At 41.2% G+C, this 19,914-nt stretch overlaps 1 protein-coding gene across 2 annotated transcripts; it reads right to left on the reverse strand.

Moving 5' to 3' along the window:
- Positions 1-1,395: 1,395 nt before the first annotated feature.
- LOC109033837 (uncharacterized) lies at positions 1,396-15,959 on the reverse strand. Of its 2 annotated transcripts, none has more exons than XM_019046646.2 (4): positions 14,844-15,956; positions 9,711-10,159; positions 5,927-6,397; positions 1,396-2,895 (listed from the first exon to the last, which is right to left on the reverse strand). In XM_019046646.2, exons 1-4 carry the CDS (start codon positions 15,121-15,123, stop codon positions 2,581-2,583), a joined length of 1,515 nt encoding a protein of 504 aa, XP_018902191.2. In that variant the 5' UTR covers positions 15,124-15,956; the 3' UTR covers positions 1,396-2,580. The 2 variants fall into 2 exon arrangements, with proteins under 2 accessions (XP_018902191.2, XP_072157606.1); XM_072301505.1 differs by lacking the exon at positions 1,396-2,895 and adding an exon at positions 4,610-4,762 and having other exon boundaries at positions 14,844-15,959.
- Between the last annotated feature and the right edge of the window lie 3,955 nt (positions 15,960-19,914).

Here is a 19,914-nt window from a genome sequence, read left to right on the forward strand (position 1 = left end):
GCCAGCGTGAATGAAGGCTATTTCCATTTAACTCGTCCGACGCATTCCTAAGGCGCAATGATACAACTATTTGAACTCTCCGGAATGCGTGAGGTATCACGCCGCATTTGAAGGCGTTTTCGAAACAGCCAAGTTTCGATATCAGGTTTGTAGTTTTGCATAGTTCATATTCTTTTGTTTTATTCCGTACCACTTGTTTATTTATAATCCTGCTATAAAAATTGCCCATTTGCTAAATACAATTCTAGCTGGAGCGCACTTCAGCTATGCATTCACCACTGCAAAAATGTCAAAGGTAATCGACAAGCCCAGCGTGCATGGAGGCTATTTCTATTTTAATCATCCGTCACATTCTTAAGGCGCAATGATACAACTATTTGAACTCTCCGGAATGCGTGAGGTATCACGCCGCATTTGAAGGCGTTTTCGAAACAGCGAAGTTTCTATATCCGGATTATCGTTTTACATAGTTCATATTATTTTGTTTTATTCCTTACCACTTGTTTATTTATAATCCTGGTATAAAAATTGCCCATTTGCTAAATACAATTCTAGCTGGAGCGCACTTCAGCTATGTGAATATTCACCACTGCAAAAATGTCGAGGGAAATCGAAAAGGCCAGCGTGAATGAAGGCTATTTCCATTTTAATCTTCCGTCGCATTCCTAAGGCGCAATGATACAACTATTTGAACTCTCCGGAATGCGTAAGGTATCACGCCGTAATCGAAGGCGTTTTTGAAACAGCCAAGTTTCGATATCAGGTTTGTAGTTTCGCAAGAAATTCGGAGCACAAAATCAATAGAATGACTGATCTTACGAGCTTATGCAACTCAATAAAGTGTTTTATTTGACTGAAGCGTTAAAAAACAGTTCGTTCAGAAATATAAATCAACCTACGGTCCATTATAAACTTGGTAAAACAGAAGCCAGGACCCAAAGCTTAGGAAAATATGCCTTACTTCAATGATTGCTGCAGGATCATCGAATCGGATCACTGGTTGATTGAACTGATAAAAAACGAATCAATGATAATATGGATGAATGGAAGCCAGCCTTTGTGGGCTCTCATAAAATCTCAGTCAAAGCGTTGAAAAAAATCTAGTGAATGTTTCTTCTCAGTTTTTTTTTTTTTTAATATATCGATGGTGAAACTACCAAACCACGTATCTCGTTTGCGGTGTTTAAAAATTTACGCTCACATTTTATTTTTTTGAAGTAGACCAAATCAATATCATTCCTTGAAATTTTCACAGAATTTTCTCTGCACTAAGAGGAAAAATCGCAGAGATTTTCAAGACTGGACGTTAAGTAGTTTTTCATTTAAAAAATGAAGTATGGCAGGAAGTCTGCGACGTCGCAAACCGAGATACGTGGTTTGGTAGTTTCACCGTCGATATGTATTTATTCAGCTAGGTATGTGTGTTCCCAAACAACCCTTAGAAAAAAGATGACCTAAAATTTTGTAAAGCCAAAAGCCTGAGGAATCTCTCCCTGGAAAAAGTGAACCACTTATTGAAGCCGCCAGTGGATTTCACGAGGCTTCAAAAATATCGGGAGGCGACCTGAGAAATTTTTACGACTTCGACGGGAGCGGAGGCGAGAGCTAGGAGTGAATGACCTGGCAACGCAACAAAGAGAAACCTGCGGACTATACCTACGTAAACGAAACCTTTCTTATTTTTTCTTTAAAAGTAAAAAGAGAAATTCCAAAGGTTCGAATCTGATCGAATTTGGCAAATCCTCGAATGCATCGCTACACTCGTAAACAGATAACTTGAGAATCGGCGTGGTGAATACCCTGATCTCGTCAATACAAGAAATCGGCTCTTTTTTTAATAGAATGCAATAATATGTAGACATTTAAGGGTACTATGCACTATAAAATGCATCCCTAAAACAAAGCGATCGTGCATTGACATACTTTTTCAAAAATTTTAGTTCGCCTTGACCTTGATGGAGTCTGATTAGTGGCAACCGGAGAGTTGCGACTACCTCATAATTCTCGGAACTTAACTTATCGCTGCTGTCTGAGGATACTTGTGGCTACATGAACAGAGTTCTTGGGAGAATCATGGTGTAAATAAAGGATACAGGGAACAATTTGAGATTGGCCGCCGCAGTTCCATGATGTCGTGACGAAAAATGCCTTCAAAATGGTTGAATCTCAGTTTTCTGTGTCAACATGGATCAGGAATGCGGGCACGGCCTTACTCAACGTCAGCTTGGCTCATTAGCGCCTTCTTGCACGGCCAAATTGGACTGCATTTTGCAATTTGGAACTATAAATTCTGGCTCATCCGAAAAAACACTAATGTGCATAGGGAAATTAATGGCACATGCGTTGTTTTTAAACCGGGCCAGAATTTATAGATCCAAATTGCAATATGCGGTCCAATTGAGCCATGGTCTGGACGGCATTATCGGAGATGATGATAATAATGTCTCAGTCACAGATCGTCGAACCGATTGAGAGAATCGTTGGAGATGATTTCATTAACTAAACGTTGTACATAATGTTTGACATCTTTAGACGGCAAAATCTTTCAATGTTACTAGTTTTCGAGGATAGGAGCCATTGTCAGCTCTCTCTTCGAGTCGGGACGACCGTGACACTGACAGAATTATTTTCTCGGGGTCGTTTCCGGGTCACATCGTTGCCGTAAATCTTGAATTTGAGGACGTTATCCAGTTGATTGGCTGAGTTCTTGATGGACACGTGGTACACGCTGGCGTGTTTAACGATGCTTAGGGAGAAGTCCTCTTTGCTGTCCATGTGACATAACTCACTCTCTAAGGTCATCAACGAGGTCAATGTATCGTGCGAGGAATGCACAGGTTTTGGTTGTTCAGACGGTTCCAAAAGTTTTATGGGTCCGTGCAGGTTGAAGTTCACCTGAAAATGAGGATCGGTGGTGTATTAGTTAACATAAAGGCGAATCAATATAGTATTGATAACAGTGATATTTTAATTGGACGTATTTCTGCCAAACGGGACCATGTGCATTAAGACATGAGCCCTGAGACCCATCAGAATATATGCATAACAGGGCTCACGTCACAATGCACACAGTTCCGTTTGGCAGAAATACGTCCAATTATTTATTGGACGTATTTTTACCAAACATTGTGCGAGTGTGAAAGAATGAGTGTGCCGTTCTGCGACAATGACATTTTAAACTTTCATTTTTTACGCACCCTATAGTGACAACGTGCCTCAGAATATAAAAGGAATTAGCTCAAGTTGTTTTTTTTAACCGAGAAGTTTTAAGATATTCGAATTTTTCAATGGTAGAAATGTAAAATTTGCAACTCTATATTGCAGAAAAGAGCTTTGAACTGTAACTAAAACTTTAAACAGCGCTGATGGATTGTCTCATCATGATATTTTGTTTAGGTCAAATTTGAATGAAATTCCTGAGTTTTCCGAAAAAGGGCATTTTTTTTATAGACTCCCTTTCGAGTCTGGGGCAACGAAAATTGATCCTGTAAAAGGTTCATTACCGTTTATTAAGGTATTTTCTCTCGTGGCCACAAATTAACGTATTTTATGCTAAAAGGAACCATGCCAATAAAGTTCGCGTGCATTATGGTTCCTCTCAGCATACAAAGTCCAAGTGGCCCGCATTAAACAAAAAGGAACCAAGCCACATCAGCTATTGCCAAATTTAATCGGGCAGTTTAATTTTTTACGTGAAAATGGCTGCGCGGAGTTTTCGAGCAAATTTCAGATCATTTTTTGCAAAATGCAACGCAAATTCCTTAAAAATGCCAAAAAGAATTCGCACAAACGTTCTCTTGTAAAAATAAATTGCCCAATTCAATTTTGCGATAGCTGCGATGTGGCTTGGTTCCTTCCTGCTAAACGCGGTCGAAATATAAAAATGAAATAAAAAGGCACACCCCATTTTATTCCTCTCGAAAACTGAATCGTAAAGTTCGCTTTCCCGATCTGACGACGCCGTATGTCAGTGTCGCGGTGCGGTCTCGCCCCCTATTTTTCCAGACAAGGAAATTAGGTATGCGTGATAGACGCCGCCGGAGAAATAAATTAAAATATTTCCCAGTTCTGCACTGACGAGGTCAGGGAAGTTCCGATGGTGATAGATAGAGGGCGGATGGCGCGCAACTAACTTTCCGACCCGGCGCACGGACCCGCACAAGCCCCGAAAACCCGTGAGCCTCGGATCCCCATACAAACAACGAGTCCTGGGTATCATCAGTTTGAACCGCTATCCGGTTGGGCCCCTCGACTGCGCCGGACGGGGACGTTTGAAATGCGATCCATCAACCCCTTAAGCGGCAATCTTCCGCTCCTCAATTCGCGAGGGCGAGGCGGACATTTTATCCGCGAACCGCTAAACTTAACTCGATTCAACCCCGCGGGCTCTTTCTCCCGAGTTCATTACCGAGCCATCTTCCGTCTTCCGCGTCTTGCGACCCAGTTTTTCCCATGCTCCAAGTTGGGAGACGTAGGAGGCCATCTGACGTAGGGACGTATCTCTATATCCACATGAGCTCTAGAAACTTCGAGGTTAAACGGAAAGCAGGGCTCACGTGCAAATAAAGATACATCCTTACTTCAAAGGAGCGACGACGTTGCTGAGTGTATACATCGTGGAGTGATAGCTTGGCTCAGGAACAGGGTGGCATGGAACGTAAGAAGAATGGAAGGATTGGAAATTTCAGTGAAATATTTCATGAAATCTCACGAGGCTGTGAAATATTTCATATTTTTCAGGGGCTAAAGTATGCAACCCGCACTGGTTCACACAAAATAGAAGAGTCACAATTTTTGCACTTTACGTAACACGAAAAGGAACCGGTATTTTTCAACTTTCATAAATTTCTGAAATTTCATGAAATATTTCACGCAAAATTTGAAGATTTTATTATTCATGAAATTTTGCCGCCGTACTAAGGAAGTAGGATTTTATTGCTACTAAGTTTGCTAAGTTTTAAGGATTTTATTCAGTTTGGGTGTTTCACGTTGCTTCTACATTGTCAACATAGGACTAATTCGAGGTTGCCAACTTCAAATGAACTTCTCTCGAAAAATATGCAAAAAGTCCTGAGGTACAGCAGTTTCTTATTCCTTGAGTGTTTTACTTTGATAGTGCCAAGGTATTTTCTTATGTCGGTGCTACTATCTTCATTATTTAAAGTTAAGTGTCTTTTACCGATTTTTGCCCGCTTCAATCATGAGGATGCCGTACTGTGCTCTGGTGAGAAACGCGCACAGGCGCCTACAAACCTAACAGAGATACGCGCAATGCTTGGAGTATCCCCTCAGGTTTGTAGGCGTCAATACACGTTAAGCGCTGGCCGCCCGTCTGCCGCGCCGCAGCGTACCACGGCGCGGCGCGGCGCCTCAAGCAACTATTTCACGACAGAGTTTTTGCACAGAAACAAACGAAATAGAAGGTCCAGCATATTAAGAATGACAGGCATCCTTTAAGAGTACGGAGCTTTCCTCTCATAATAAATCAATATACTGCGGCACAAAAAGAGAGCGTTAGTCCAAAAACTCACCAAGTCCTACCATCCGTATTTAATAACATTTAGCATAATGTATGGAAATCATTAGAGAAAAAAATGACTCGATTTAGGCAAAAACATTCTTAAGTATGCCAACAAAAAGATTCTGTTTTGAATCAAAAATAGAATCGCAGAATGAAAGCGGGTTTCTGCTTAATGTAACTGACTTTTCTTTTTATATAAGCATCTTTTCTTCTTCACGCAGGCATTCTTTTCTTCATCGATTCATAAGGAGATCTTCTCGGCGGTAAAATGCTTGAACCAAAGCACTTTTTCCTATAAAGGAGTTCAAAAATCATGTAAAGCGTTATTGAATACAGATACTAGGACTTAATACGTGTAAGGATGCCGCACTGTGCGCCGAGCGGAACATCAAGAATAATACTCACCAGCGAATGCCTTTCAAAATTTGTTCGCTTGAAGCCTTCCCCAGATTTTTCTTCACTTTTCGTCCTCAGTTTCTGACTTTTGGTCTTCCGCGTGGAAACTGTGATGTCCGATATCGTGGAGAAACTGAGCTCGCGGTGCGGTTTCGACGGGCTCTTGTCGCTCTTCCTTAGCATCTCGTTCAGGATATCCGAAATTTGTAGGATAGACAGTTTCCGCCGGTCGTCGCTGACGTCATCGAGTGTGACGTCATCGATGGAGCTGAAAACACCCCCGCGGCAGGTGTCACATGTGGTCGCGGAGATGACAGCTCGCGGCTCGGGGAGAAGGGAGGTGGAGTTGTTGTCGGGGATCTGCCGGGCGTTGGAGGGGGTGCGCCCGCCGAGTAGGTACTCGTCGCTTTTGACCAGTTCGTCCACCTCGACGCCTTTGAAGTAGGTGAAAGGATCGTCTGCCTTTAGGAGCCGCGCCACCTGCGATTAAAGCAATCTTCAACTGTTAGCATTGACTATTAAAGTTGGACTTTAAAGATATAATAACAATTGTTGAAGTGCACGAATGAGGGAGCCATTTTTTGTTCGTATTTAATTAACTTATTTCTACAATTTTTGTCGGACAATACAGAATTTGTAGGTGTCTGAAATTCGATAAATTTCGTGTTTAAGTGGAAACTACCGAGTGAACTGAACACGAGGATACCATTGCTTCATGATTTGAACAATTATTGGAGAAGATATTTCAAAATGATCTAATCTACCATGATACATGTGTTTAAATGGAAAATGCTGCCAGATGACGTCACTAGGCAGTGCATTTTCTCACTTTTAAAGCTATTTTTATATACTATTTTCCATATCAGAAAAACATTATTAAAAATATTGTGTAATCAGCACTTTAAGCACTTTCAGATGAAGTAATAAAACAATTGCATGCGAACTCTCCGTTTTAAGAATAGCATAAATAGTTGACTTCAAAACTTTTTTTACACTCTAAAATAACTCACATTGATGCTTAAAACAGAAAAAACCAAAAAAAAGCGACATGAAAAATAAAAATTTTAGGGAAAATTTGAGTAAAAGTTTTGCTAAAATTTACTATGGAACTAGAAGGTTACGTCCTCCAAGGCGCTTTGCTTTTCAGGCGTTGTGCGGTACGCGTTTGTCTTATGATTTTCTATTATGGAGTGGAATGAAGTGATAAACAACTTGTAAAAAGGGAGATGAGATTTTGCATAAGAAAGAACAAAAAGGGTTTCCTAACTTGGATATTTAAAAAGGTTTTTTTTAAGAATTTCTCGACCTCTGTTTATAAATGCTTTTTACACATTGGAGAGAATCATAGCAAAAGGATGCCAAAAAGTCTTACCAAAACCTCATCAAGAAAACTAGGTTAAAAAATTAAGGTATTCGGATGAATTTTAGCAAGATGTGATGATCTTCACTTACATTTTATCAAGAAACTATTTGTATGGCTCATTTCACGATAACCTCAGGTTCAATTGTGAGAGAAAGGTTGCTCGGCTTACTTTTAACAGACTCCTTCATATACACCCATTCAAAAGCATTGAAACGCAACAAGCAACTATTTTAACTCTCCGGAGAGCAAATTGCATACTTTCATAACTGAAGGAGTTTTGAACGGCAGCAGTAGCTCAGGGCAATCACAAACACTGTTGTGCAAGCAATATTTGTGGAAGTTTCGGAGGGCAATTTGCGCCTTAAAGCGAAAACGCTTAGTTCTCTCCTGGCTGATTATTGAAACTTTTAGACAAAGCCATAGACAAAGGAGACAAAGTAAAGATGGAACGATCCACTTAATGGTTGAAACATATGGATTGTAAAAATCAGCGAAACATTGATGGACAGAGTATAGGGTCTTTCATGAGCCGCCATTATTTAGTCTATTACTTACCTCCTTTGTCCATTGCAATCAGCTGCTTCTACTGATAGGATCCCTCTATTTGCTCATTATCTTCTTTGTCTATGGCTCTGCCTACCAATTTCAGTAATCAACCCGCAGGTCTCTCTCTGAATCCAAAAACGAGCAAGATGCGTCATCGTTGACAGACAGACGATCTTAGAACGCCTTTAATGTTTCGTACATGGAAAACAGACGACAACTAAGAGCGAATTGTACATGTAGCATTCAAGTGATGTTATGATTGTCGAAATGTTCATTTCGCCGATGGGCGTTTAAGATTGGAGTTTTCAATTCAACACTTGATCTCGTTTTTTGTGGGTCGATATTTTTCTAGGGTGGTGTTACTTGCAACATTATCTCCTGTGGGCTGATTTTTGAAATTGATAGACAAAACGAAAGACAAAGAAGACACAAGGAGTGTGGAACGATCATGTTGGTTGAAATGGTTGGTTCCTATACGAGTAGACTATGGGAGAAAATGGTGGACTAACCACAGGATCTCTCGTGGGTTGCCGTAAGTTAGTCTATTATCTACCTTCTTTATCCATTGCAACCACCCGCTTCCACCAATGGGCTCCTTCCAAATTCCTTTGGCTTCTTCGTATATAGCTATGTCTATCGATTTCAACGATCAGCCTGCGGATGTTCTTCATCTGCAGTGGTGCCAATATCTCAATTTTGAATTTGGCTAAGGTCCCTTTTCATAGATCCTGTCACATTTTCGGACCGCGTTCAGGAAAAAGGAACCAACCCTCATCAGCTATTGGCAAATCAAACTGAGCTATTTAATTTTTTACAAGAAAACGTTTTTGCGGATTCTTTTGAAAATGTTAAGGAATTTGCATCGCATTATGCAGAAAATTCGCAGAAATTCGCACAAAAATTCGCACAACCGTTTTCACGTAAAAAATTAAATTGCCCGGTTAAATTTGGTAATAGTCGGTGTGGCTTGGTTTCTTTTTGCTTCACGCGGTGCATATTCTCTCAACAACCGGTACATATTTTCTTTTGGCAACTGAATCAGGAGTGACAGTAATGATGAAACAACCGTCGTTTTTCCGTTTATTTTCCTCAGTTTTTGTTTTAGTTAGCTGCTGCTAGTTTTTCGGTTTTAGTTTCTAAGTTTTTTTAGTTTTTTCGTGTTTTTATTTCGGTTTCGGTTTGTGGCTTGTCACCATGTGACCGGCCCGGGACATTACATCCATAAGTCTGGAGTGAAAACAACACACCTGATAATGGAGGGCTAATCCGAAATGGCCATCGTGGAAAATTCGTAATCTAAAGTAAGCCCACTACTAAGTAGCGAGTGGTGATCGAGGGTAAGCTGTCACATCTGTTTACGTATTTTCTCTTAAACGCAGAATGATAAACTGAAAAAAAGGATTGCTAATTCACCGATTTAGGGTAGCGCAAAATTTGCTTCACTTCATAAAGCTTTCTTATCCGTGCACGGTGTTGAATCAAGTGAACGACTAGCACGAATTGCTACACCGATTTGCTACATCTGCGCGCCTTCATGCAGTTAATCTTGCATCGAGTGGCTTGGAAGTGTAACTGCATTTTTTTGTATTGGTACTTTACGAACAGTAAAAATAGCTTAATAATTAGGCTGAAATAGCGGAATTTACGGAAAAGTAGCGGTATTTAGGGAAAAATAGCGAAATTTACGGAGGAATAACTAAAAAGGTAACAGACGTAGCTTTTCAGTGTAGCAAAATCACCTACACGCGTGTGTGTAAGTTAGCTGAAATTTGTGTAGCGATTTTACCTGCATGGTTTGCACGTTCCTTTTTTAGCTCGCCATGCAGTTGAAATATCCGCGTGCACGGCAATTTCAGCAATATTTTTTTTTTCAGTATAGCTCACCTTACTATGCTGACTGGGCAAGGGTGCTCGGACATCAACGCCCGCGACGGTATCGACGCTAGCCCTCTCGACATCGACGATCTCATCCTCGAGGTGGACGCCCTCCTCGTCCTCGGTGTCGCGGACGTAGCAGGCGTTGCGGAGAGCGAACTCGGCGGTGGGGCCGGCGCAGGAGAGGCAGAGCGTGCACTGCAGGAAGCCGCAGACCTGGCCGAAGGCGCCGTTGAGCGGGAACTGCTTGTCCATCGCCGCCGGGCCCTCCCGCAGGTCCGGGTGCCGCAGGGCCTCCTCCACCAACCGCGACATCTCCGCGCTCATCTTCGTCTCGTGTGAGGCGATCACCCATGGCTCGTCGATGAGAACGCCTTGATACAGGGTGATCTGTAGGTCGCTCGTTGTTAGGTGGGATAGCAGTGCTTTGGGCCGCATTGAGATCAGGAATGATTTCCCTACATAAAGAGACAAGTAATTGGACCGCGTAAAGGCCTAGATACACACAGCGATTAATTGCCGTGAGGGAAAGACGAAAGCCAATGGAGAGCCTTGATTCCGATATACCGACGTCGATGGATTGAAATCAAGGCTCTCCATTGGCTTTCGTCTTTCACTCAATGGGAATCGTCGTGTGTATATAGGCCTTAAAGCAGAAAGGAACCGCAAGCCACATCAGCTATTGCCGAATCTAATCGAGCAATTTAATTTTTCAAAGGGAAATGGTTGTGCGGATTTTTTTTTTTTGTTGCAAATTTCAGTGATTTTTCAGCATAGTGCGAAGTGAATTCCTTAAAATTTTCGAAAGAAGTCGCACGAACGTTCTCTTGTAAAAAAATTAAATTGCCTAATTAAATTTGACAAAAGCTGATATGGCTTGGTTCCTTTCTCCTGAATACGGTCCATTTTTGGTTATTGCGATGCACCCAGGAAAATGTTTCGCTCAACCGTAACATGATATCCCTATAAAGTTATTTCGAGCGTGTTTTCAATTCGCCTTCAGCTGCGTCCGCAGCAATTGTTGTTACGAATATGTTGTGCGTGGTGATCTCAGCCCATTACATACTTGACTCTTCGAAGGCGTTTGATGTGCGAAAGTAGAACACTCTGTTGGAGAACAACAGAAGTGAATGAAAGAATCGATTAATCCCTGAGTCGTTCGTTCTCCGACAGATTGCGCTACTTGTGCACATAAAACGCCTTCAGAGAGTCGAGTATGTAATGACCTATAATCATCACGCACAACATATTCGTAACAACAATTGCTGCTGTCGCAGCAGAAGGCGAATTGTTTAGTTAAAAAAGAGTATGATAAGAAGTCGGCATCTAACGAAAGGGCATGTATTTGATAGAAATGAATCGAACGAAGAATAAAACCTTGAACCGAACATGGATTCTAAGGACAAATAAATAAAAAAAAATTGATCAAAATCAGTGAAAACTTCTATTCTTTATGAAAATTTCAAATTGCGATTTCTCGAAATTAGAATCAGCCAAGAGTTTGATTTTACGCGATTTAAAGTTCACACGTATAGACTCACCCCATGCAAACCGTTTTTGGATCCATTTTGGTCGCATATTTTTTTACTTCAAGACCTCTGTGAGCTATTGTCAAATTTAACAGGGCAATTTAATGTTTTACAAAAGAACGCTCGAACGACTTTTTTCGAAAATTTTAAGAAATTCGCTTTGCACTGTGCAGACAATTCACTGAAATTCGCAAACCGTTTTTTAGTACATTTTTGTCGCATTTTTTTTGCTTGAAGATAACTGTGAGCTGGTATGGCTTGGTTCCTTTCTTCTAAATGCGGTCCATTTTTGGCTAATGCGATGCACCCAGGAAAATGTTCCGTTCGACCGTGACATGATATCTCGTTGAATCAAACGGAAGTCTCTTCATAGAGACCGGACGTCTCTTGAACATAATAGAGATACTATTTGGAATAATGTTTTTTAGTTATTGTTTCAACAAAAACAGCAAGAATGGGTGTCAATGCAGCTTGAGACGCTATTTGGCTCTTGTTATGAGTGGAAAGAGGAAAGAGGGCTCTCTCCGGAACCCTTTTGGAAAAATCTTTAGATAGTGAAAAATTCGTATATGTGCCTATAAACCACGCTACTGCAGTTTTTGCTCCATTTATGAATTCATTGAAAATATAGCTGCCTAACCAAGGATCGATTGTTTTACATAAATATATATTAAACGGACGTATTTCTATGAAATGGAACTATGTGCATTATGACGTGAGCCCTGTTATGTACATGTTCTTGTGGGTATCAGGGCCCATGTCTTAATGCACATAATTGAGGAAAAACTGAGTTGCCAACTTTCAAGAAGCGCCACTAGCTCTTGCAGTCTAGGAATTGAATCCTGAGACAGTCTGTAGAATGTCCCAACGTGAGTAAATCCCAATGAAAATTTAATCGGTAAGTTATCTATTCTAATTCAATCAGATATGGATTAAATTAGGGTGTAAAATGAAGAGGGATGCATCAGTGGCGTGGCGTGCTTTGCGATATATCAATCGATCTGCCATTTAAACCCTGGAAAAGATCGATAAACGGGGTGCTCGCAACGAACACCTAAATAATCGATTCTTTACAATAGCCTTAAATTGGAAAACATCGATAATCGATCATACATGCCTCGCCACTAAAATGCATATCAATCCGCCGGCATCTTTGGCTTTCAGGGATATAACTCGTGGACGGAATCCACTTATTCGGCGGTATGGCTCAGAGTGGCGCCAGTTACCTTACCCCGCTAGTCCCCTCCCCTCAAACCCTTCCACCCTTCCAAAGCACAACCCCCTCCCGACAGGGGATAGCTGCAAGTTTGGTTGCGATGCTCAAAATTTAACGCACCTCCGTGATACTTCGTTTTGATGAGACTAAGCTCTTCCAATATCGCACACAAGTCAGAACGGATGAGTACGAAATTGCATCCGCAGAAAAATGCTGCATAGACGGAAAAAAGGAAGCTTCCTCTAAGCTTAAAGGATTTTCCTGTTTGAATTGGGCAGTATCAACTGAGATTAGCCCAACTGAATTTCATGTTGCCTTTCTTCATCTCCTTTTTTATGACAGAGAGCTATGAAACAAAACACCTCGTATCTTCCAGAGAATTTCTTTGCTTTGAGACCCTCGGAAATTTTCGATGCAAAAAATCACTTAGTTTTCTGATGAAGAATAAAACATCCAAAGGAATACAGCAACATTCAACGTCATCAGGTCGATTTTGGTTAATTCCGTCCAATAATGCCGTCCGTTTTTGAAGTAGCTACGATGATTCCGATTGGTCATTATTTTGCAAATAAAGAGTCCTAATCCCTGGCTCATTCGTAAAAGCCCCCATCTGCATGAAGAAGCTAATGGCCCTGGTAAAAATTGGCAGTAGAATCTGTGTTCCAAAATACCATAGACCTACAGCCGGCTGTAAGATTTCCAATAGCCTCTATAGCCGGCTACACAATTTCTTAAAGCCTTTTATAGCCCATGGCGATTAAGCAACAGCCAGGCGATAAAGTGTATGCTAAACGTTCTTAATTACGGATGCTAGGAATTAGTGAGTTTTTGGAATAATGCTCTCTTTTTCGGCCGTAGTATCTTGATTTATTTTGCGAGGAAAGCTCCGTACTTTTGATGAATGTCTGCCATTCCTAATATATTAGAGCGCCTTCAGTTTCGTATGATACTGTGCAATACCTCTGGTGTGAAATAGTTGCTTCAAGCGCCGTGGCAGGCGGGCAGCCAGCTCGAAACACGCATTGGCGCCTACAAACCTAACAGGGATACTTCACGCGTTGCGCAATGCGTGAAGTATCCCTGTTAGGTTTGTAGGCACCAGTGCGTCGCCGCTCCGCTTGTGTTAGGCTCTAATATTTAATCTGGCAGAGTCAGCGTTATTCAACTCATGATTTTGAAATGTTTGCACATCCTGTATGGATTATTCTCATTTTAATTGATAAAAAAAACATGTATTAAAGGAAAATATAATGTGTGTTTTGTAAATATTAAGGTGGTTCCGTATCAAACCTTAATGATTTCCAAAGCACACAATGGGCCTGTTGCAAACTTTTGCTAGAGCAAAAATAAGAGTTGTTTCTTGTAGATAATGCCTAAAAAATCACGATGAGCGCATCGGCAAAGTCTGAAATGCACTCATAACTTCACAATCTGCGTAAGAAATTTGCGTTTTTTTAAGCTTCCCGCTTCAAAAACGATACTACGGCGTAGGTGAACATTTTGTTAGAGGAGTCGCTCCATCGTCGGCGATATTCATCATGGCCGACGCTTGCACGCAGTTCCGCGCGTAATTCAAGGAGAGTTCAAGGTCAATCCATTCGGGCGTGGAAAATATGAACGTTAACACACCGATTGTTATCTGGTCTAATCCAGCTCAGGTGTTATCTCGTCCCATCAAACGTGTTTTGGCGGATTGGCGTCGGCTATGATGATTATTGCCGACGATGGAACGACTCCTCTTACAAAATGTTCACCTGTGCCGTAGTATCGTTTTTGAAGCGGGAAGCTCAAAAAACCGCAAATTTCTTACGCAGATTGTGAAGTTATGAGTGCATTTCAGAGTTTGCCGATGCGCTCATCGTGATTTTTGAGGCATTATCTATAAGAAACAACTCTTAGTTTTGCTCTAGCAAAAGTTTGCAACAGGCCCATTTCTACACAATTTCTTATAGCCTTTTATAATTGATGGCGAAAAAGCAACAGCCAGGCGATAAAGTGTAAAGCCCGGCGATAGGAACTATAGCCCGGCTGCATACTTTTTTATCGCTTCGTATAGCCCGGCCGTATGATTTTCTCCGCATTCTACAGCCAGCTATATGATTTTCTGTAGCTTTCTTTAGCCGGCTATAAGAATTCGTATGGTATTTTGAAACGCAGCTCTTATCGCCAATTTTCACCAGGGGGGGGGGGGGGGCACACGTTCCTTTTGAAATAAGCCAGAAACAGTGATTCCTAATAGTTGCAAAATGTTGTTCGATTGATCAAAAAAGTACAGCATCTCCAAAAAGTCGTCCTAATTTCAAAATATCGCAGTGTTTCCGTTGACAAATGCCACCCAGCAATGGAGATACGTGATTTTGCATATTTGCCCATTGATACTATGTTTCTATCCCTTACCTTCGTTGCAGACGATGTTTTCCTTGGAGAAGAATATCTGGCTCGACTGGACTTTATTCATCGAGGCTGATGAATCTTTCTCCTTTGGCTGAGGCTTCTCCTGCAACGAGCAAAAGTCCACCTGGTCCAACTCGATCCAGTTCAAGCCTGGATACAAAACCTTCACGTAGACCAGGTCGGTTCCGTCCGCCTCGGACAGACACGATCTGTCTGTTATCACGATATTCTCCGCGGTCACTTGGAAAAGGAAGAGCTGCTCGTCTTCCTCCTCCATTTCCATTGATCAGCCCTCAAAATCTCACGAGAATGGCAATTTTGCCAGACAGCTTGTCAGCAAAGAGGGAGAGATAATCTCTATAAAGACACAGTCAGTGGGAAAATGTGTTAAGTTTTTTTCTCCCTTTTTATTGTAAAGAGTAAGAAGATGGATTTCACAAACAAGAACAAATTCACACAAGATAAATTTTGACAGGAGATAAATGGGAAATTCGCGCGGGAAAAATTATCAACGTGATGAGGGGACGGTACCCCAGATTAATTTTTTAAGCACATAGCAAGCGCATAAAAGCGACTTCGGATCATTGAGAAAAGAAAAATGAGGAATAAGAGAAAATATTCTAGATTAATTTCTGTAAAACCTATAGAGACACAATACACAAATCACAGAGGACACTTTATGTATTTCTAAAGTAGATGACGAGTAGATAAATGAGTAGAATGACCACACAGACGCAGAAGATAAGGAAGAGGAGGAGATATCCCGTCAGGAGAACCTGATAAGCGAGGGCACTCATGGGACTTTCATTGCTTTGTTTACATGGTCGTTCCTGGGATCACGTCCGAAATAAAGCTTTAAATGTCAATTGAACGCTTTCCAGAAAATTGTCGATGCTCTTGATTTCCATTTCCGTTGAAGCTCAGAGTATTTTTGCCGAGTTTTCAGCATTTGGACTTTAAGTTTGTACCCACTGTAATTTTGATTAAAACTCGAGGTGACCGATTGAGAGGTTAGGCATCAGCTGATAATTCGATGGAGATATACAATTTTCAAGGAAAGCGCTGTTTCAGTAGGAAAATGGGTTGTCCCGTTATTTAGTTCGGAATCAAGTCACTCGGGGCGCGGGTGTTGCTGGCTCCAAATCATATCGAAAAAATAATTTGGGGAAAAATGGGTGAGCCCCCTCCCCTCCTCGTATTTAATAAAGGAAGGATCTTTCTCGGGGATGAATGAGACTTCAGGATGGATGCTGAAATTGGTCGAATTCGATGCTCAAGCATAAATGGATGACCGAGCTGATAAGAATCTAGAGCGGATAGGGTTCACCCTAAGTTGTCATGTAGATCGATCTGTTTTGCGGAATGATAATCCGAGCAGAAATTACGAGACATAAAATAACTATAAACAAGGGAGTCAGGAATCTCTTGCTGACTTCGTTTTCCAATTTATTGAACCTTGAGTGGCTCATGCGACTCCTTGGTTCAGCCTCGTTCACGTATCTTTAAATCACGTCTTCTAATTGAACTGCATTTTGCGCACGGGAACAGGGCCGAATTTTAACATACTGACACGGGCCTAGGGGCCCACAACAATGAATCACCTTTTCCCCCATCAACATAATTTTTTTTTGACATAGCACTGTCCTTTTTTTCTTATGGGCATATAATTAATTCTGAAGGAGGTTCTCTTTCCTTTCTTTTCCCTCATATAAAGTCTCGAACAATGATTCGAATGGACTAGACAAGGTACGAAGTTAAGTATTCTGATAATTGTTTTTTAACCAAAATTTAACGATGGGGGTTGCCATCTGAAAAAAAAGTTGCCCCCCCCCCCCCTAAAAAAAGATGGTCTCCTTTGAGATAGGAACATTCCCAAAGTTTTATTTTTCTATCTCGAACCGTTCAAAAGTTAAAGGGGGAAGGGCTGGACTTTTGGAACACTCTGTATGTTACCAATCCATACTCGCACATGTCAGGAGCTAAATTTATTCTCAAAAAATTTGCCCACATGTAATAGGTCCAAGGTTACCTACACCATGTACTTACAGCAACAACTTAGCTTGGTGTTGAAATCCCACGAGGATAAAAATGTCATTATTGAATCGGTAAAACACGAACTAATCTTGAAATAATTTTAGAATGACATCCAAGAGTTCTCTTTTTACGTCCGAGTGTTTTTAAGAAGGTCACTCTGTCACTTCATATTTCAAATCAAGGTTGATATCTAAGCAATGTGCTGTAAATTGTACATTTCCTAAAATATTCATATGTTTTTCAGCAAATTTGTTGCGGTGCCTTCTCTTCATTCCGTTGAGAATATGGACATCAATAACTTGAAAATGTCAGTGTTAGTCCATGCAATTTCAACAATATCAGTCAGGAAGGTAGAATACTCTGTGACAGAAGTCAGTAGCACACATATCAAGTAACACGGAATATAAAGCTGAATTGTGTTTAGTGTGGTGCTGGTGCGGCCTGGATTTTCAACCGCATGAGAATGTCCCTTTTCATCCAGATGGTAATAATACTTTGTATTTCTAAAACAATTCTCTTACATCCACGAAAATTAGAAAATAATCTAACTGACAGAGTTGTGGACGTTTGCAAAAACGCTGTGAAGCTCTCTAAGCAATCGTTCTTTTACGTTGTCAACACTGACGTCAGGTTTTCTGTCGGCAACATTTTGGAACGCTTGCATGAAAGTTCGATCACTACAACCGTCTGTGACAATATCTGGTGTCTTGCAGAATTTACCCAAAGTTCTCGTCAAAAAAACATTGTTTTCTTTGTGAGGAGTTTCAAAAATATTCTCGATTTGATACTAGCTTCCTCGGCTAGGAGCACGAGCTACCGGCAGAATGATTTTAAAAATGGAAACGGAACTCTCCGATCATATCAAGGAAATTATTCGAAATTCAACTATGCTGAAGAGTATGTGAATGGAACCTTAACGAGTTTGCCCAATTATTGCATTCATATTGACCCATTCTCCGGATTCGCGAGGAACAAACATAAATGCGATTTTGAATTGTTCATTACCTACGCAGAGATGGAACACGGCGCAGAACTGAGCGACCACGTTTATAATGCTACCCGTGGTCTATTTCGCAACCCAATTTGGAATTGTAAAAACCATCTGATCTTTGTCGTAAGTCCTTCCGAGGTTGGAGTATTTTATTCGACAGAAGCGAGCAATGAGTTGAGGTCATCACTGGAAGATAAACCTGTGGCCGGAGGAAAAAGGGCGCAAATAGGGTCGGAGTTGCAGTTCCTCTTCAAATTTATGTGGCGTTTCTTCAAAGGGATAAAAACTGTTTTTTGCCTTCAGGTGGATTGCTTCTACTACAACCCGTTCGCGAAACATGTGTTACGGTACCCAATTTCGGGTGCCGACAATCAAGTCAACTTTGATTGGGATGCGATTGGGGTGGTTGGGAATTTTCGGTCAAAATTACTGAGGAAATCGACACAGAAAGAGCCTCTATGTTCACTCTCTGGGGAGATAGTTTGTCCTATGCGCTTGAAGGTGTTCAAGAATCCAAAAAATGCCTGTTTTTCCATTCGAAGAAACGGAAGGATTCGATTATTACGAGGGCGGTCAGAGATATGGGCCGGATATTCTTATCGCAATGCATGGGTTCAGTCCTGAGCACGAAACTACCGATTTCGCAAATTTCGACGCATCTGGCACCATTGAACACTGCAGTTTGTGTATCGTGACCCCGCGTGCTGTTTTCGTACCCCGATTCTTGGTTTTCATTAAATGACCCCTCCGTTTGGTTATGTCTCTTAATATCGCTTCTTGTGCTTTTACTCATGCAATACTTATTCCAGTACTCACAGGTTAGAATATTCAGTCGGCTGTACCCAACCGGGGAGTTATTACCTTACGAGGAGACGTCCGCTTTTCTCACCGTTTGGGAGTACTTCATGTGTGGGGCGCCAATGAGACTTCTTCTGGGACGTTTCTTCACGGGGAAAATCCTTTTTTGTATTTTCAGCTTCGCTGTTTTAATATTTTCCACGGTCATTAAGAGTAGAATGTTTGACCTTTTAAGTGCTTACACGCGTTATTCAGAAATCGACACCGTGGAGGATTTAGCCAAGTCGGCTATGTACATACATGTCCCGGATATTGATACATATTCAAATATGTTCCAACAATGGCCCCAATACGGAAAACTGAGGGAAAGGCTGATCCAAGATTTTTATTTTTACCGGAGCTTCAGGTATATTTATTTGGCCCCGACGAATGATGATTATATTTTTACCGGAAACTTGTCAAACATAAGCTCAACGATGATGTACGCAAACAAATATTTTAACAGAGGCATTGCTGCAATAGGGAAAAACGAACTAGCGCACATGAGGATGGATGCTTATGTGCTGAGCTTCCCTGATATGTTTCTCTCGCAAGACAATTTCTTATTAAAGACCCCCTTCGTCCCGCAAGGGATGGAGGTGCATCGTGTTGAGGAATGTCTCCTCTCATACCCATATTCGTTTAAAATGCCGAAAGATTCGTTCTTCTTCGAGCCAATGAATGAGAAAATTGTACAACTTCTCGAGACAGGCCAAGTAAAGAAATGGCTCGAAAGTTTACTAACCGGACAGAAAGTTTCATGGGATGGGGGTATGACGCATCATCTTTTCGGCATCGAACGTCTCCATCTTTCGACGGAGGACGGGCCGAGACCTTTCAACATGGTCGATTTGCAGCTCGCATTCATCGCCCTAAGCGTAGGGCATTTGATTAGTTTTTTGGCGTTTACAGCGGAGCTCCTTGTCGATTTTACAGCCGTCCGTAGATTTCTAACCAGAGTCAAGAGGTCAAGAACTTCTTTTCTGGAGAAATGCCTTTTTTATTTTAAGAGAAAACATTGCGAATGAGTGGTAATCATAGTTGTTTCATGGACGAAGGAACGTAATTTCATTCAAAGGTAGCAAAATTGACTCAAACAATTCGATTTTTACAAGAGTGAACCGTTGGAATTTTTGTCCAAATTCTTATGATTTTTTCATTAGATCAATCATGAAATTTTCAGTCAGAAATGCCCTAGATTCTTGACCTGGT

Source organism: Bemisia tabaci, chromosome 6 (assembly GCF_918797505.1).
Source record: "Bemisia tabaci chromosome 6, PGI_BMITA_v3".
NCBI classification, from domain to species: domain Eukaryota; kingdom Metazoa; phylum Arthropoda; class Insecta; order Hemiptera; family Aleyrodidae; genus Bemisia; species Bemisia tabaci.

Coding starts and splice junctions, on each gene's coding strand:
- LOC109033837 (XM_019046646.2), bottom strand. CDS start 15,123: ATGGAAATGGAGGAGGAAGACGAGCAGCTCTTCCTTTTCCAAGTGACC. Junction 6,398..9,710: donor TGCCCAGTCAGCATAGTAAG/GTGAGCTATACT, acceptor CTTTAATCGCAG/GTGGCGCGGCTCCTAAAGGC. Junction 2,896..5,926: donor ATTTTGAAAGGCATTCGCTG/GTGAGTATTATT, acceptor CCTCATTTTCAG/GTGAACTTCAACCTGCACGG.